Here is a 20,598-nt window from a genome sequence, read left to right as displayed (position 1 = left end):
TCTTATTTTCTGCCTGAAAGGTGGCGTGCCTGGTTTGATGCGCAGCTCGTGTTGGATTATTTTCGGATCAATCCCCGGCATGTCTCCTAACTTCCAGGCGAATACATCCGCGTATTCTTTAAGTAATTTGGTTAAGGAATCTTCTCTTTTTCGTCCATTATGGTCCCTACTTTGATCATCTTCGGGTTTTCTTCCGTTCCTATGTTGATTTCTTTTACGGGCTCCACTGGTGTGAACACCGGCTTCGGGTCCCCAAGGACTGGGACGTTCTTTAATTGCTATTTGGTATGTTTTGTCCTTCGTTGGCTGCTGAAGTACTTGCCTCTGTGTTAAGGACATTATCATCTTTGTCAAGCCCTTCCTGTGGTTTCCTTGAGGAACAGGTCTATGGCCTTTTCTTTCGCAGCTTCTTTATTTTTGATCCTTCGGGTTTTTCGCTGCTCTTTGTTCGTTGTTGATACGATCCTGAGTGGTTGGCACTCTTTTGCAGAGACCCGATCTCCCTTGATTTCCATCACTCCCTCGGGTGTAGGGAACCTGAGATATTGGTAGTAAGTTGCTGCCACTCCCTTGAGTTTATGTACCCACTTTCGTCCAATAATGGCGTTATAGGGGGATGGGGCGTCAACCACGCTGAATCGTGTTTCTACTTTCATGGGCCCGGCGTTCACCTGCAACACGATGTCTCCCAATGGCTTTGTGGGCGCTCCGTTGAACCCGTAGATGGTGTAATAAGAGGTCATTAGCTGTTCATCATGGAGCTTCATCCGTTTGAAGGCGTCGTAGAATAGAACGTTCACTGAGCTTCCCCCGTCGATGAGGATCTTTTTGAGGTTACATCCGGCCACTGGTAGTGTGAGGACCAAGGGATCGTTATGGTCTTCCATATCTTCTTCGATATCTTCAGTATCGAAGATGATAGGTGCGTCCATCCACTCTTCGTGCTCGTCCACCTCTACGCCATCAATCTTATATAATTCGCAGTGGTCTTCGAATTGCTTCGTAGCCTCTTTCCTATCTGCGCTGTAAGTGAGGGCCCTGCGGCTTCGGAACACGAGATGGTGTTGATTGTGCGGTTTCCCTCTGGAAGTTGGACTTGCTTGGTTCGTTTGGATCTGTCCTCGGTGACTCCTTTCGTATGTATTGCTTGAGTTCGCCAGCATCAATCAATTTTTGGATCATTATTTTGAGGTTTTTGCATTTCTCGGTCTGGTGTCCATTGAAGCAATGATACTCACAGTAATCTTTAGACTTCTCGGTCTTGGGGGGTTTTCCCTTAGACCACGGCCACTCCAAATTTTCCCTTCCTTTGATCTCTCGCAAGATCCGAGCGTAGCTAGCATTGAGCTTCGTGTAAACCTGATCTTCGAATTTTCGATCGTCTTTTCGTCGTTCATCTCTTCGTTCCTTCCTATCTTCGTGAGGCGTTCCACTGAGCTATTTCTTTTGGCCCCGCTGGTTTGTTCTGCGGAATTGGTACGGTGAGACCTCTGCGTTTGTGCCCTCGGGTTCTCACGCTGGATTTCTTCAAGACGAGCGTACTTCTCAATAATTATTCGAAGATCTCCTTCTGTCTTAGGTACGCTTCCGTGGATCTCAACAAATAGTGGACTCATTCGGTCTAATCCCCACTTGTAGCAGTTGATACTTACTACGGGATCCACACTCCCTATGGCTTGGCAGATCTTGTGCCATCTGTTGGTGTATTCCCTCGTGTTCTCCTTGTAACCAATTGCCAGAGAAAAAAGTTTATCCATTCCGGTGTTGACAGCCATGTCCCCCCCGTAGGTTCTCAAGAATTTCTCTGCGAGTTGATCGTAGGAGTTGATGGAATCAGGTGGCAGGTTGTCAAACCAAGACAAAGCCGATCCCTTCAGACTTGATGGGAAATATCTACAGAGGACGGCGTCGTTTTGACTCCATCGGGCTAAGATACGATTATAATACCGGATATGTGCCGCGGGATCACTGGATCCGTCATAGCATTCAAAAGTTGGGACAGGGCACTTTAACGGAATGGGGGTATTTGCCAGGCGATGAGTTAGGGGCGTGGAGTTAGCTTCTTTCATCACCTCTTCAAGCCTTCCTCCGCCTTGTCTGGCTTTTAACTGCCTGATCTCAGCCATCATCTCATCACGCAGCTCCTCCATTGCGCGGTAATATCCCACGTTCTCATGCTCAGTTGAGCGTTTCTTTCTTCGAACTTTCATAATAGTCTAAGTCTTCGGCGGCATATTCCGGATCGGATGCACTGCTTCCCCTGGCGGCGTTTGCTAGGATGATTCTTCGGTCTCGATTAGGCTCTGGTGCTTTAGAATATGCTTCGTCCATTTTTTGGCTACTCTTCGTGCTTTGGGCAATCCTATCTTTCAAGTCTTGATTCTCCCTGGCCAGAAGAGCTACGGCATCTGCGTAGACCTGCTGGCTCTTTTTCAATTCTTCGAGCTCTACCATCAGTCGGTGGGACTGGTTTGATCCCTGATTGGGAGTTCTGTCTTTTACCCCTACGGCCATAGTTCCCCCTTCGTCTACTGTGTGTATTAAGGGTGGCCGAGGATCAGCTTCAATTGTTGGTATCTCCAAGTTTGGTCCCCTCGGTTGAGCTTCCACCCGCGGTACTAAAACCACTGGTATGGTTTGATTCTGACCGTTGGTTGACGGCATTCCGAAGACTGGTGGATGTGCAGGATGATGTGTCATAGATTCTGCCACCCCTTCTTTTTGTTGATGGATTTGGTTTGAAACCAAAGTCTTGTTATCTTCTGAAGCCTGGAGGGCCGCAACAGTTGCGTTGTTCTTTGTGGCTGCTGCTTTGAGAGCCGCGGCTGCAATGGAGTTAGTGTTCATAGGTGAGGTGATTTGCGCAGCATCCTGCCTCTGAGTAGCTGTTTTAGCTTTGTCTCTTTTCTGCTTGCTTCGGGTCATGACCGGGGTACTCCTCGGTGTCTCCTTTGATGAGGCTTTGGTTTTTCCTGCCTCTAGTATCTTTTCCATTTTTAATCTTTTTCTGCATAGGGGAATAAATAAAGAGAACAAAATATATCCATGAGGATCGGGGTTAGTGTCATTCGTATCCGCAAGATTATTGGAATAGAAGGAAATGAGCTGCCCAAGGGCCTTAATAAAAGAAAAATGTAAAGACTCCATCGGTCTAGTTTTTGCAATACAAATCCTCTCATAAACAATCATGGACCTTGTTTTCAGACTACTTTTGAAAAAGAAAATTCTTGAAAAGGAAGATCCATCGCGAGAACTCATGAATCTGGATTATTAAGTCTTAGTTTTAAAAGAAAAACGCCTTACGTGCAAATCTGTGATAGATAGCCGTGGATTTGTCTTCTTTGAAATGGTGTTTGTGAAAATGAAGACCATGAACCCAGAATAAAAAAGGTTTTGAAAGCACGCTGAACCCAGAATAAAAAAGGTTTTGAAAACACGCTGAACCCAGAATAAAAAAGGTTTTGAAAGCACGCTGAACCCAGAATAGGGCACAACCATAATGCCCGTTTAAGGTGAAATCACAGGATAAAATAAATCTTTTACCAGGACAAAGTCCCTGTTTCTAGCGCCAGATTGTGAACACATAAATCACGAAACCATCCACGTGTTCACAAAAAATATTCGCATACATCCTAATTCTAGAATTGTACGTCGTATGCGTAAAGGGGATGTTTATATCGATTCATCGACTCGAAGCCTTCGGGCTTGTCATTGTCTAGTCGAATATTATCATAAATAATGTTCGTATAAAGGAATAAACCAAGAATCAAGTATAAATGTAAAGCATATGAAGTTTAACGCTGAATGTGAGGTGCTGAAATGTAAATAAGACAGATTTACGTGGTTCGGCACTAAGGCCTACATCCACGGGGCTGGTGTTTCACTATGTATTGAATGGTTACAAAGATAGTCGGATGACTTTAGAGTATACATAGGTCTGCGGAAGTAGGGGGATTACTTACTCTTCCTATTTCTCTCTCCTATATTCTCCTATAATTGCTCTAAATTGGTCGACCCCTTCTCTCTTAGTGGAGAGGGGTATTTATAGGGTTGGAACGTGGGTCCCATTTCTGAGGCGCGGTTGTAATCTTATCTTCTTGTGCTTTGTGCCTATTACGCAGAGGTCTTCGGCATATGCTGCGGCCTGAGCTTGAATATGAAGGATTATCCTCGCCTCTTCCACGAGCCGATTGACACGTGTATATCTCTTTGGTATTTAATGCGGGTAGATGGGTGTCTGCTCGTGTCATACAAGTGTCTCTTTGTCTGGTCACATCTGTGTCAGCCAAACTTCCTCTCGGCCGTTGATCTGGGATCTTCCTCGGGATTGGGTGTGATAACACCCAAGAGGTATTATTTGGTGCTCCTCTGAGCCATCATACCTCTGTGATCCTCTGTCCCTGACCGTCAGATCTGTTGAGCGGTGGCATCTTCTGATGAGATGCTTGCTATCATGTTTTGATATCTTGTTTTGCATGTCTTCCACGTGTCTCTTTCTGTACACGTGGTGGATGATGAAAGGTGTACATACAAACTCTAAACCAAATGGAAGAATTTAATTCTGCATCAACATAGCTAGAGAAGGGGATGATTTAAAGAAAAAAATATATTCAGAAGGGGAAGAAAGAACACAGTGATGTGATGTCAAATTTAGCAGTTCGAGTTACAGAGAGGGTTCTTTTAAAAATGTTTTAATGCTTAGGGATCTCTAACAAATTATGTTTTAGGTAATAATGACAGTATCTTTAAGATTGGGGAGTTTTTAAGATGATATACCAATCCAACAGTTAGGATCCGCGAGTTCTTTTTACTGTCACGCACCTGTGCGCGTTACTTAACAAAATCGGAAAGTTCGAGTTACAGAAGGGGTACTCGAACTGCTAAATTTTTACTTAACAGTGACGTGATGTCAAATTTAGCAGTTCGAGTTACATAAGGGGTACTCGTTGTAATTTAACAAAACCGGAAAGTTCAAAATAGCTGGAGAGTTCAAAATCAAAACTACGGGGGAGCCCGCCCAGACAGCAACTAAAGCCAAAACATAAGTACCCGTTACTTTATTCAAATTTCAAAAATTGAACAGCGATATGTACTTGAAGACTTTAAGTTATTGTCTCAAGTTTCTTTAGAGAATCCAACATGCATCTTGTTTTTGCTTTCTACTAGAATGATAGCGATGTTCTAATAAGCCGATTTTTTTTTTCTTAATACGAAAAAAACTTAAATTGATGAAAAATCATTGCATTGTTAAACTGTCAGCTACTAACAAATTTGCATGCCAACTTGCCAGTACTCTACATAAGAGAGAAATGGAGGAAACTACATTTGCAACTACTAAAGTAACTGATTTGCAAGAATGAACGAGAAAAATGAAGATAAGAATTCTGAGCCACAAAAATGAATCAAAAATCATAGTGCTAGAACGGAGATGAGTAGAATCTACTGCCCAGTTAATACTAGTATTAAGTTTTATGTTAGAGCAACAACATTGAGACTCTCAAATCAACAGATTCACCCATTTACGAGTATAATGGATGGACAAACTCTCAAACAAAAGAGTATTGCCCATGGCGTTTCAACTTGAGCCGAGTGTCTCAACCCGAGACGAGCGCATCTACTTAGGTCGTTTGGCCTTAGTTGAGCCGAGGTGTGGCTCAATTAGAGACGAGCCTCGTCTCACATTGAGATGATCGTCCTTGACTGAGCAGTCAGCGGCTAGTCTCATCCAACGACTCCAATTCCACTCTTTGTAAAGTGAACCAATTTCAACTTCAAAATCACACATTCTTCACCTTCTACGCCCACAACTTCTAATATTTTCACCTCAATCTTAATCTTTCAATCTCAAACTCCTAAATCTCGGTATCTATTGAAAAAACTCTCAACAAAGTGGTAACCCAATCAGAAACACAAAATACTTAGTCACAAAAGGTTCGCGGTCCAAAGTACAATCTGGATGAAGATAAAACCATTGCAGAGGTTACACAACATTTACGCTTGATCCAATCAGCGGTTTTGAACAACCACATCATACGCTTTGGGGCAATATTTTTACATAATTTTGTCAGAAAACTGGGAATCCAAAAAATTGTGATGCTTCCAGGTTGTCAAGTCATTTTGGTACAATTAGCAAAGACCTGAATAGTTGGGTAGTTTTGATGATGCAAATGAACCGACAAAGAGGAAGCAGTGATACTGAATTTGATGTGGTAAGTTGCATTTCAAATTGTTTAATTGATTTTAAAATCTTTTATCAATTTGTTGTAATAGATAATTTATATATTGTCAAAACTGTAGCAACCGAAAACTCGAGAGGAATGACAAAGAATAAGAAGTTCGAGTTTCAAGCACGAAGTATGCTTCCACACCTCAAAAAGATGAACCGATATAACCTTGATTTGTTGGATGGATATCAAGTACCTAAAGGAATCCCCTTACGTGACCAGTGGATCCTAACATGGTACCCAATCCCAACCCGGTGGATCCCAGCATGGTGGCTCTCAACATGGTTCTCAAGGTTCTCCTTATTCTTCACCAGAACCAAACTCAAACACTCACTCCAACACTGCTGGATAAGTACATGGTAATTCTGATCTGGATGTTAATGAAATGTCGACAGATGGGATTAGGCCTGTCAATGGATACCGATAATCCGTTAGCCGTTACTGCTACCATCCGACATAGTGGTAAACGGATATCCGATACCGATAAGCTAACGGATAATCCATTATTAACGTAACGGTAGTGGAACCGTGTATTTCCGTTAGGTTTAGTTCCGTTATCCGGAAACATGCGTACTGCACGTGTAAATTCTTATACCTAGGGTTATTATGTTTGGTTTATCTCATTCTTCACTTCAGTTTTATCGACACAACAGAGAACTCAGAGAGAAAAAGAGAGAAAACTAGGGATGCTGAATCAAGCATCGTCTTCTCTTCCTTAGAAATCATCATCTTCTCTGTGTGATTACTGATTAGAAACTAGGGTTCTCTTCTTCAATTTCCTTTGAGTTTAATTTCAATCTTCAAAACTCAATTTTCAATTTAGGGTTTCTGAAATTAGGGTTCACAATTTCAGATTTGTGAAATTAATCATGTCCCAAAGCGAAAGAGGAGCATCAAACCATGTTGGGTCTTCACAAAATCTCTCTTTTTCAGTTGCATCACATTTACCTGCTGCTGCTGCATCCAACCAAGTTCAAGCTTCTGGAGTGAATTCAACACCTGCTTCTATTACACCTGCAATTCGTCCTAGAGAAGAAGACGAAGAAGATGTAGAAGTAGATGAAGACCCATTTATAGTTGAAGAGAAGAAAAAAATGCGCTCAGTAAGGTCTGATGTATGGGTTGATTTTGAAAGGAAGGTTGGAAAGAAGAAAGTAAAAGGTGGGAAGGAGGTTGGGGTACTGATAGCTGAATGCAAACACTGTCACAAGAGAATACCTGCTCCCAGTAACCAAGGAACCAGCCGCTTGCATTACCATGCCAAAATCTGCAAAGAAAAGCTTGACAGTAAGAAAGGACAAAGCAAGATTACTTCTGTCAAAACAGGTAATGCTCAAACCAAGTTAGCAAATTGGAAGTTTGATCCTGTTGTTACTAGGACACTAGTTGCCACAATGATTGCTAAACATGGTTATCCAATCACTATAGTTGAGCATCCTTATTTTAGAGAGTTTGTTAAGTCTTTGAATCCTACTGCTAAGCTTTACACTAGGAATACAGTTAGGGAAGCCATCATGAGACTAACAACTGAGTTCAAACTGCAATTACAAGAACAATTTGAGAATATTACATCTAAATGTAGTTTAACAATAGATATATGGTCATGTAAGCATACAAAGGATGGTTATTGTTGTGTGACACTGCATTACATAGATGAGGAGTGGAAACTGGTTAAGAAAACACTAGCATATACTTTAGTGCCATCACCACACTCTGGAGAGGTTCTAGCATCTGTAGTGAAATCAGTGTGTCTAGAATGGAACATAGACAATAAGCTTTTTGCTGTAGCTGCTGACAATGTTAGCTCCAACAATGTTATGATGGAACAGCTGAAGAAATATCTTGATAGCAAAGACTGTTTAGTTTTTAATGGGGATATGTTCCAAATGAGGTGTTGTAATCATATATTGCACTTAATTGTTGGGTGGGGAATGAGAGTAGCTGCTCCATTTATAAATGCAGTTAGAGAGTGTGTAAAATATGTCAAGTCAAGTCAGGCTAGAAAAGAGAGATTTGAATGTGCAATTGCCCAAGTTAAGCTTCCTGCTTCAAGGTCTGTCGGTTTAGATGTGGATACCAGGTGGAACTCCACCTTTAAGATGCTAAAGGATGCAATTTTTTTGAGACAAGATTTTGCTAGGCTAGATGATTTGGATGATGACTTCAAGATACTACCAACCTCTAAGGAGTGGCAACAAGGAGTACACATATGTGAATGTTTGGAATTGTTTGATGTCCTTTCAACCAAATTTGCTGGGATTAAGTATGCCACAGCAAATTTGTATTATAATGGGGTTCAAGAAGTTAATAGATGCATTAAGCTCTGGGAATCAAGTGAGCATGAGTATATCAGAGACATGGCCAAGAATATGAGGATGAAATTTGATAGCTATTGGAAAGAAAGTAACACTTTGATGGGAATTGGAGTTGTTTTGGATCCTAGGTACAAAGATAGATGGGTGGAGTTTGTTATGAAGAGATTATATGGTGTCAATCACTATCAAAGTCACTATAACAAATTTGAGCTTGCACTCAATGCTCTTTATTGTGCTTATGAAAAAAACACCACAGTTCCAGATTATTATGATAGTGGAATGAGTTCAGTTGGAATGGAGATCTCTGCAGCTACAACATCATCATATGAATTTGGTTATGATGATTTTATTATGGAAAACAATGTCTTTGAGGTTCAGAAGTCAGAGTTGGAGACTTACTTAGCAGAACCAGTTCTTCCTAAAGGCACAACCAATGAAGAAATGAGGTTTGATATCTTAAGTTGGTGGAAGAATCATGCTCCTAAGTACCCAACTCTCTCAATGATTGCAAGAGATGTATTGGCAGTTCCAGTGACAAGTGTAGCTTCAGAATCTATGTTTAGTATTGGTGGCAGGGTTCTCACATCTCACAGGAGTTCATTAGCTCCATACCTTGTTGAAGCATTGCTTTGTTTGGGTGATTGGCTGCCAGATCTCACTCTCAGTGACAGTGATAGTTGTGTTACAGGTACATCTTAATCTTTTTTTCTTTTTGCAATTTATTGGCTTATTGTACTGACAATGACATTGCCAGCTTAAAATGTCTAACACTTTTGATTTTTCTTTCAAAATACAGAAGTTCGGGACTAAGGAGTAAGGTAAATGCATTTGCAGATGCAGTTGGCACTTGGGACTTGGCAGAGGAGAATCTGGAGATGGAGGAGGAATGCATTTGCAGTTGTTGACTCAAATGGAGATGGAGATGTCTTTTTTTTGCAAAAAAAAACATGAAGATTATGAACTTGTTTTCTTGTGTGGCATGAACATCTGTATGTCTTTTTTTGGTGTGGCATGGATTTAGAACCTGTTTTGTTGGATTTTAAAGCTATTATGTGTACTTGTTATGTGTTTTTAGCCTGTTTTGTGGTTGTTCTGTGACATACCAGATGGCAGCGGAAAAATATCCGTTATCCGGTAAGTCCAATGTAACGGTAACGTTTTTGAATTTCCTATTTCCGCCGGAAGTGAACGGATAACGGATATCCGCTAACTTTTAATGGCAGCGGCAGAGCCTATTTCCGTTACGTTAGCATCCATTGACAGCCCTAGATGGGATGGAGTGGGTGTGAAAAAAGCAAAAAACAACTCAGAAAGGAAACTCAAGATGCTGCACAATCTTCAACTTCAGAATTTCATCTTCAAGATTATTTTGAAAGACAAGAAAAAAAATGATACAACGTAAGAAAAGGGTTTCAGAGATGAATAAAGGTCGTAAGGCGGTTGAAAAAAATATTTTTAATGCATGCATGAGAGGAATAATGAGAATGGACACGACAAAGATGAATCGGGCACAACTGAAATTATAACAAGAACAATTTATTGAAATTCAAGCATGTGAGGTACTATATAATGCCCAACAGTAGTTGATGTTGATTCTGATGAGGAGAAAACCTTAGGTTAGGATACCAATACTTCCATTAGACTTGCTTAATTAGTTTTAGATTGTGGATGTAGTTTTTAGTTTAATTTTGATGTAATCCTTTGTTTTAAATTCAATTTAATCCTTAGTTTGAGTTTCAATTTTAGTGTTGGTTTTTTCGAATTTAATTCTTAATTTCACAAAATTTGTGTTCAATCAAATTATAAAAATCACATTACATTGAAAGAAAAAAAATTACACCCTCATTAAAATAAATAAAACTAAACCCTTATTAAAAGAAATAAACTAAACCCTCTTCCAGACTCAGCCCACAAGTCTGCAGTGATATCCTCCCTTAGTCTTAAATATAAATCTCTATTTTGAATTCTCTCTTCCACCATTTTATACTCTCTTGCAGGCACACCCCGGGCGGATTGAACTTCTTTCCTCGAATCCATAACTTGTCAAACTCTTATCCCGTCAAGTTTCGTCGATTACCATATTATGCAAAATGGTGTATATGAGTATAAACCTATTCATTTCTATTAATTTGAACAAATAATATGGTCCACAAATTATGTAAAACTTCCTCTTCAAAATTCCAAATGCTCGTTCGATGTCTATTTTTATGTTAAATAACTGTTGAGCATGGAGATATTCCCCTTGTTCGGGTACCTCAGCATAAGCTTGAACTAAAGTTGACCACGCTGGATAAATTACGACCGCCAGAAAATACCCCATGTTATAGTTATTGTCGTTGATGGTGAAATATTAGCAGCTAAAAATATTTTCATACTTCAATTCTTCGAATAATAGTGACTTTTGCAAGATATTGATGTTGTTATTGTAACCCGGGAGGCCAAGAAAAACATGCCATATCTAACAATCATAAGAAGCTGCCACTTCCAGAACCACAATTGGTTTTGTGTAGTGGCTCCTATACTAAATTGACAGCATACGAACATCCATGCCATACCCAATGTATACAATCAAGGCTACCTAGCATTCTTGGAAAGCCTCTCTTCTTATTTTGAGCTAGTAGTCAGTCTACATCATCTTGTGTTGGTTTTCGTGAAAAAACATGGACAAAAATGGTTGACTACAGTTTCACGAAACATTTTGAGATTTTGGTATGACGTTGTTTTGGCCATACGAATGTACTCATCACAAGTATCCACATGCACATCATAACATAGAATCCTTTGTGCAATTGATACTTCAATTGCAGGTTTGCCCGACAAAGATCTCTGATAACCCGCATAACCAAGTGTTGTTGCATGCGGTAGCGACATTGAAAATCTTGATCAGAGTACACACTTCTATTATCACGTATCATTTGCTCGTGACCTTCCTCTCGAAATCTCCACATATATCTTGTTCTTAATTTACTCCTGGTTCTGGATCTCGTGGAACTTGCCTCGTGTACAATTGTAGCATGGTGTTGGTGATCATTCTCTGAATCCATACCCGTTTGATCCAGCTGCTGTGTAAACCTTTATTGTTGTTTCAAAAATACGTACGTGAATAATTGCGCTTCCTCGAATTCCAAATTAAGATCCATAATGAATGAAAATAGTGAAACAAGAATTTTGAATATATTTTTGTGAAAATGGAGAACAAATGTATTTAAAATTGGTGGATAAATTGAGTATATTTATATATGTAGGTAGAAGGAATATAGTTGTTGTTGGGGGTGGGGATGGGGGATTAAACAATTAGTAGTTGTCGTAGCAGATTGGGAACTGCACGAAAATCAGTTTGTCCATCCACATGGTATAAAAAATGTGCACATTTGAGGCTGGCCACTGGACTTGCTCTTATGCAGAAAACTAGGACTTTGTTTGTCTCAGATTACTTACACGTTTGCTCAGTCTTGGACTAGCGAGTTCGCCAGGCAGCGTCTCGGGTTACAAAGCAAGTGGGGTGCTCAAATTTTTACATTTACCATCCAAATCAGTTTTTCCAAAGTGAAGAAAGAACAAATTTAACTGGTGGCCCTAGTTTAACAGTATATCTTGTATCTGATAAGACGGTATTCTATAAAATATAAGAAAATAAATACTCCCTTCGTTCCACTTTTAAATGATAATTTGTGAGTTTTCACATAAATTATGAACCCAAAAGAGATATGAAAATTTTCGATCTATGCCTTTAAAATAAACTTATAGTTAAAAAAATAGTAGGGTGTAATTGTTTTTTTTTAGAAAACATGAAAAGTATCAAGTAATGTGAAACAAGAAAAAACAATCTTAACTAGATCCTCATTTAAAGTGGAACAGAAGGAGTATTCAACTAACTAAAAGAATATGTTTGAATTAAAAAAGTTATGTATCGTCTCAAACATGGCCGATAAGCCAAAATAGATTCGACCGACTCAAGGTGAACCGACCAGTTTATCTTGAGACGAGATTTGTATATACTCATATTTGTAAATTTGGCCATCGTATTTGAACATTTTATCCTTCCATTGTAGGTTGGAAATAAGAAAATGTGCACATTTGTCCACCTCACTATCTCGCTCTTAGACCAACGAGTTTTCCAGACCGCGATTCAAAAAGGATAAATAAATTTAAGAATTGACGTCCGATCCCAGTTTCCTTGAGGGTCTTCTTCTTTAAGGTGCCATACCCGAAGGTATAAAATTTCAAATTTTGGACAATTCAGTCTAATCATGTACGAAACTATTGGCTTGAACTTCTGACAATCCCGATATTGCTCATTGTCTCTATCTATAATCAATTTATTAAAGGTAACATTTCATTCAATTTATGAAAAGAGTGAAACAAATTAGATAAATTTAGAGAGAGACAATAAACATGAGTTCGCATTTTTTTTCCTCATCCAATTTAGGTGTAAAGGAAAAAAAACAGAAACAGGAGGGGAAATAAAGCTAGAACTCCCGAAGAAAGAAATAGAAAAGAAAAATGAAAATAAAAGAATTAGTAAAATAAAAAATTACATCAACAATCTCATGTATAACGTTTACTCCGAGAATTATTTTCAGAAGCTTTCAAGTATACTCCCCTCATTTTGGTTTAGTATTTGTCTTCTTAGCGTCACGCAAAACAAGCTTGAAAAAGATGGGGTACCAAGTACACCAAATTTTAATTCGGAAACCTGTATGGACAAACTTGTTATAATCAATAGCACAATCAACCAAGGATTTTATAACTGATATGAAGACAAGTTTAATTTGGACGGTCTCAAAAATTAATATCCATGTAATAACCCAGTATGTACCTGATATGTTACATAACCAAATTCCAACAAGAACAAGATCTCTATTGCTTGAATTTCTTCTTTGCAATGTTCGTTATAATACTAGAATCATATGCATGTCTATGTAAATAGAATGATAGATAATATGAGTAAGTAGGATCGATATTCAGTCTTCATATACATTTATTGATAAAGCTTCAGTTTACGCCATTGTTCTTCAGTCTTCAATCTTCAAGGTCGATTGGTGAATTCTGATACTCAATTACCATGCTCTATTCTAAGTCTCAGACTGACTCTAGTAGACTTTAATCAAGATACATTTTTTCTCAATTAAATATGACAACAAGCTTGATATCCAAATATTTGTGAGTTTGACCGAGCGATTCTCTAACAAATACATGAAACTGTTTGAAACAAAAAACTTTGATCTTTAGATCTTGTATTATAGGTTTTGCTCTCGTCGAGCAACTTGAAGCTTGAATATTCATATTTTTATCACTCTGAACTTAGAATTCTTCAACTTCTGGTGCCCATCACAATGTCACCTTAACTGTGGGGGTTATGCGCAACCTTGCTTTGCCATGGAACAAAGAACTTGAACAACACTAATAATTATATCATTCCGTAGTTTTCAATCCCAAATATATATGAAATTTTATTTTGTGGTGCTTACAAGGGTCTTGTATAGTTTGAATGCACACAAAATTAATTTCGATTTTTATACTAAACACTGGGAGATAATGTTGAGCATCTTGACGGGTATAGACAAAAAGTAGAGGTTATTCAGAAATACCATGAAAGCCTCCCATTAAGCGTACATGAAAAGGCATAACCTTCTATAAACGTTGAGTTCCATTTAAACTTTCACAAAAAGTATCAACTTTAATCCCATTAATATGTCACTGATGAAAATCTTAATCCCGAGAATCATCAAGTAGCCTGATAGTTCTCATGCTCCCTCCCTTGGAGGAGGTAAGGGTTCGAACCCTGGACCTTGTAATTGCTAGTAATATTTAGGGGCCACCACTAACCACTGTATTAATCCATCAAAAAAATAAAATCCTAATCCCTTTCGATCATAGGTATTTGCTTCCATAACAATGGTTGTAACAAAATAATTAAAGATATTTAATACTATTTTGGGCCACCAACTTTTTTGTTTTATTAGTTTTTCGAAATCTATAATTCATTAAAAGTAACAATCAAATTACAAGGAGGATAAATGCATTACAAAGCGGAAATAAACAATGAACTAGTACAAGACCTAGGATTCTGGCAAGAGGAGACTCAGTGCACTGTAAACATGACCAAATACAAACGTGCAAACAAAAGATAAATCAAAAGAACAAGAAAATGATTTTCCCTATTTTGATATAGAATTTGTCTTTAAGAGAAAGATAAGCTTCATCCAAAGATGATAAATCCCTTATAACCTAGAGAAAAATAATCCTTCAAGAAACAGAAAAAAATAAAAAAAATCATATTGATCCAGATATAAATAACGTTAAGGCACAAATTACATGTCAGAATGTCATGAAAAAAAACTCTTAAAGACCTCTAAGAAACTAAAGAACATGCTATTGGGGGATACATAAAGTAATTGGGGGTATATGAAAAAGACGTAAACGGGATTTAAATAGTAAATCAAGGTTATCCCCTATCCGGGTAATTTATATAATTCCTAATCTACCCCTTACTAATCATGTTTAGAGGTTAACTATAATTAGTAAAGTTAATATATTAGTTTGATAATGATTAGAATAAATCATTATTATTGAATTTGTTGATGTAACAACATTAAATCAAGATATTTATGATCATGAAAGTTTAGGTGAAGAACCAACTCAGGAAAGTAAACAAGCTGAACATACAAGTGCTCCAATTTATTCATGCATAGGTATTAATGTATTGAAATTCGATTTTTTTTCCATTGAGTTCGCCATTGTTATGCCTGAAAAACTCAGTGTCGGCATAGTAAAAGTATGAATATCATGCCAGCATGGTATTCATACTTTCACCATGCCAATACACAATATCCCCCAATTTTGAAATTTTAAGTATGCTGCCAGCACAGAAAGTTCATTATCGAGCATGCCGGTAGTAGTCTCCGCATGGTACATTGCTTAACTTGCTATGCCGGAACATGATGCAAATTTCCCATAAACTTGAGTTTTCTTCACTTGGCTATCGGCATTGATAGATTTCTATCGAGCATGTCGGCAGTTAATAATTTCGGCAAACAGCGTCGGCATAGTAAAACGGCATGGTGTTCTTACTAAAACTATGCCAGTATTAACTGAAATTTTCAGATATAATTTTAAATTCTAACCTAAACGAATTCTTTTAAAAAAAAACGATGATTAGGTTTCTTTTAATGTGACATATGTATATGATACATTAATCCCCGATTTTTTTTTTTTTTGAAACAACAATGAGACTGTATTGAAATCGATGATGAAGAAAATAAAAATCAAAGAGAGGAGAGGAGAAGAGAAGGAGAAAAGAAGAAGAAGAGAAGGAGAAATACTAAAGAGTATTTTAGTATTTTTCATACCCAAAAATCACCCTTTAACAGAAGCTATTATATGGGGATATAAATTCATATCCCCGATTACTTTCTATATCTCCAATTGCGCTTTCAAACTAAACGTTTGAAATAAAACCAAAGACGACTAGGCATCTATGTGGATCCTAACTTTTTTTCTATCTCGCTAGTAAAATATTTCTTTCACGTGAGAAATTGAACGTTCAAGAGAGAGAGGGAAAGGAACACGATTCCCATTTCTACTAAGAATAGTTATTTGTTTTATTTTTAGTTGTTGTTTATTTTAAGCATATGAAGAAGGGTTAATTGGATATACCGGTAATAATTATGGGATATTTTACTGTTCATGCCAGCACGAAAAATCATGCCGGTTTTGATTTCCGACACTGAAAAACCATACCGACATGAACAATAAAATATCCCCCAATTACTTCCGATATACCTTAATTAATCGTTTCATATGAAACTCTTTTTTTTTCTTGTTTGAAACATTACTATTTGTTGTTATTTTCTTTTAACGACCTTTTTTCGGTAAAGAAGAAGATAAATTGATCAAAAAATAGAGGGTATAAAAGGATTATACCACCCTAGTTACAAGAAAGAAAAGAGGAAAAGAAATCAAAGAGAAAAGATGGTAACATGCTACCAATCTTATTAAGAAAAATAGACATTAACCCACTGTTTCATTACTTTAGCAGAGTTCACACCTTCAAATTCTTAATAGCCAAAGACCAAGAGAATAAGCAGTAAACTGCTTTGTTGACAACAGCTCTAGCATTGCAACTTTTGCCAGAGAAAGCTTTGGATTTCCCTTCCTTCCAAATGCACCACATAATGGCTGCAGGAATGAGATTCCAAACAGCAGTTGTAGCATTGTCATTTTGAATTAAACCCCAAGCATGAAGAACAGTTTCAACTGTAGCTGGCATTGAGAAAAACCAGTTAAGCTTCTTCATGAAATCACTCCAAACCTGAGTAGCAAAATTGCAGTGGAGCAGGAGATGAGAAGTTGTTTCAATCTCATTGCAGAAAAGACAATTTGCTGGGACATCAATATTTCTTCTAATAAGCAGATCTCTAATAGACAATTTTTTGTAAGCAATGAGCCAAAGGAAGAAGCCAATTTTGGGAGGGCATTTAAGTCTCCAAATGAGATTAAAAACTGGACCTGACACAAGAGAAGTGTCTTCTGCATTCAAATCTTCATACACAGAGCTGACAGAAAATTGATTGTTTTTTTTGAGGGACCACTGCAGTTCATCATCAACATCATATTGAAATTGAAGTTGTTCAAATCTGCAGTTAAAAGATTCAGTTCAGTTCTAGCTGCAGCATTAAGTCCTCTTGGAGTTTGCAGGTCCCAAATGACAGCACTACCAATCGAACTTCCCATACCAGCAACTAGAGAATTCTTTGCTCTTGAAACAACATATAAATTAGGATAACAAGATTTAATTGGATTGGGTATATCCAATTATCATCCCAGAATCTGCAAAGAAGCCCATTGTTAACTTTGAATATGATGGACTTCAAAAAAGTAGCATGATATTTCATAATGGCTCTCCATACTGACTTTCCACAAATACAGGTTGGAATTTTAGAAACCCAAGAAACTTCACCAGAATCATATTTTTCTTCTATGATTGACCTCCATAATGCTTTGTCTTCTGTAGCATACCTCCAGGACCATTTTGTGAGAAGAGCATGATTAACTTTATTAATATTTTTGATTCCCAGTCCACCAAACTTTTTCTTTCTAGATAAAGCTGTCCATTTAACTAGATGAAGCTTCTTTCTGCCTTTGTTGTCATGCCATAAGAAGTCTTTCATTATATTTTCAATCTTCTTAACCACTGAACTTGGCATCTCAAAGAGAGACATGTAATACACTGGAAGGCTTGCTAAAACACTGTCAATGAGAGTTATCTTTCCAGCTCTTGAAAGAATGGGTTTTTTCCCAACCAGGCAACTTAAGAATGAATTTTTCTATAATCTTGTCCCATTTAGCAACACCACCACATCTGTCACCTAGTGGTAAACCAAGATAAGTGGTTGGTAAACAACCACTATAGCATCCCAGAATAGAAGAAAAGACAGCCAGATCACCAGCAAAGCCAACACCATAAATCTGACTTTTTGCAAAGTTGATTTTCAAACCAGTGAGCATTTCAAATGAAATAAGAAGAATTATTAAAATTTTTACATGCTCAACTTCTTCATCTATAAAAATGAGAGTGTCATCTGCAAATTTCAAATGACTAATAACCAATCCATTGGGCTTGACTTGAAAACCAGAGATCATGCCTTGTTTTTGTGCTCTTTTTATCATGAAGTTGAGAGCTTCACCAACTAACAAGAATAAGAAAGCTGATATGGGATCACCTTGCCTAATACCTTTTTTGCTTATGAAAAAACTTGTAGCACTGCCATTAACAAGAACAAAAAACTTGACATACTCCACACAACATCTTACCCATCTCCTCCTTTTTCACCAAAACCCATGAGCATAAAAATTTCATCAAGAAAATCCCAATTCACATGATCAAAGGCTTTTTCAAAATCAATTTTACAGAGAATACATGGTTTGCCACTTCTTAGTCTTGAATCTATTAGCTCATTTGCAGTTAAAACACCATCCAAGATTTATCTCTTTTTAACAAAAGCAGTTTGATGTTGATATATAATGTGAGGAAGAGTTAACTTGAATCTCTCAGCAAGAACCTTAGACATGATCTTGTAAACACCATGATTGAGACTAATAGGTCTCAAGTCTTTAATTTCTTCAATGGTGTACTTTTTGGGAATCATAACAATGAAGGTGTTCTCCAGTCTCCAATCTAAGAATCCTTTAATTTGCAATTCGGACATGATGTTCAAGAAATCCTCTTTAATAAAATCCCAACAGAGCAAATAAAATTTGATAGGAAAACCATCTGGGAGCTTTGAGTTGATCCAACATTTTGATTGCTGCAAGACACTCTGTCAACCTCACCATATTCCGCTTTACTCCACTCCTTAAGCTTAATCTTTAATAACTGAAGCTTTTTACAAAAGATGTAACCAACACTTCCTGTAAAAGAAAAAGAGAGCTACATATCTTTGACAAAGTTAAGAAAATTTGGATGAGAGAACCAAAAATACTCACAGCGGAATGGAGGTGGACCATGCTTCAAACACTGGCAATTAAGTGCAATTAGGTTGTGATCAGAACAAGGACGTGCAAGAGCCTGTTGCAGAACTTGAGGATGAACAACTTCCCAATCTGGAGAGATAAGAATTTTATCAATTCTGCTTCTAATAATTTGAGTTTGATTGTTGGTCCAAGTGTAAGTAGCTCCAACCAATGGTAAATCAATCAAGTAATATCTATGTGACTACTAATTTTCACATAGTCTACGTAATGTAAACAGCTCAGAGGATCGGATATTATGTAGTAATGATACCTCTGTTGATCTGATGATACTAAGTAATAAATGATATATAAGATCACGATAATAACGAAGAATAATAATGTAGTGTAAATATTTCTAAGTTATCATGAGACACAAGATATAACGTGGTTCGAATTTTGTCTACGTCTATGGGGTAATGAGTGATTTATTTGTATTGAGTTGTGGTGGTTACAAAGATCTTAAATGCTTCCCAAAGTAATAGAGAGAACTCAAGTTGAAGTAAATACTTAAGTTCTAAACATTAAAGAGAATAAGTTTAAGACTCGATCTTCTTCTCCTAGGTATTGAATGCCCTTGATTTGTTGGTGAGGCTTGGTATTTGTAGCCCCTTCTGCTCCAGGTATATCTTTGCTATCTTTGGATCCATCGTTTCCTGATATAACTTCCGTACAAATGGTACCATCGTTCACCGCGTGCTTTATCCAGTTGGACTCTGCCACCTCAGCTGACCCACGTTCCTTCGGGAACTTCCCAGCCTCAGTACAGATGGTACCTTCGTTCACCGCTAACCTTTGCCAGTCATATTCCGCGACGTTATTTCTTTTCATGTGCTTTGGTTATGCGTGTAGATAAGAGATTTGTGCATTTAATGCTGATTAGATGCATCATCTAACTCTGTCCCTTCGCCGGCTGCCCCTCCCTAGACTAGGATTTACTTTTTCCATCTTGACTGTCGAGGTATCCCTTCTTGGGATGAGATAAAGTATATCTGCAAAGGTATCCTCTGATACTCAGGTTTCTCTGTATAGAGAGGGTTGCACATTTATCTTGTATGCGACCACTAAGATCGTGACACGTGCTCCGCGGAATATTGGTATTCACAGTTTGCCCCTTTTCTTTCATATTCTACCATTTGGTAGGATTGGAAGAAAAACTTCCGTAACGCCGACATTTTTGCACGTACCGGTTGGGTGGTCCCCACATGCCCTTTCATGCAATAACTTCCCCTTGAATTTCGGGACGTCCAAATTTTTGGGTTCTTCAGCCGCCTATAAGAAGAGAATAAAGAGGAGGAATTTTCATTAACTTCTTTTCTTCCCTTAGAACTGTCGCTCTCTGTCTCTTTCACAAAGATTTTTCTTCCGCTGTTAACTGTTGATCTTCCTTTTCATTCGCCAAGGCTCCGGTTCAACACTCGATCATCATATTCAAGTAAGTGATACTTTACTTCTTCCCTGCCTGTTTGGATTTTTGTCTTGGATTCTCCTTGCTTTGGCTTTGGTTAATTGTCATTGATAGCCATTGATGTTCTTGGGTGTATGCA

General features: G+C 37.9%; 1 protein-coding gene across 1 annotated transcript; it reads right to left on the bottom strand.

Moving 5' to 3' along the window:
• Nucleotides 1–17,794: 17,794 nt before the first annotated feature.
• Nucleotides 17,795–19,857, bottom strand: LOC113350850. The gene is made up of 5 exons (XM_026594958.1): nucleotides 19,845–19,857; nucleotides 19,046–19,144; nucleotides 18,875–18,952; nucleotides 18,356–18,488; nucleotides 17,795–18,305 (listed from the first exon to the last, which is right to left on the bottom strand). The coding sequence occupies exons 1-5, from the start codon at nucleotides 19,855–19,857 to the stop codon at nucleotides 17,795–17,797; spliced, it is 834 nt and encodes a 277-aa protein (XP_026450743.1).
• Between the last annotated feature and the right edge of the window lie 741 nt (nucleotides 19,858–20,598).

The sequence above is a fragment of the Papaver somniferum genome, chromosome 2, assembly GCF_003573695.1.
Source record: "Papaver somniferum cultivar HN1 chromosome 2, ASM357369v1, whole genome shotgun sequence".
In the NCBI taxonomy this organism is placed as follows: Eukaryota; Viridiplantae; Streptophyta; class Magnoliopsida; order Ranunculales; family Papaveraceae; genus Papaver; species Papaver somniferum.
The sequence above is the reverse complement of the archived record's forward strand: the minus strand, read 5'-3'. Positions and strand labels throughout refer to the sequence as shown.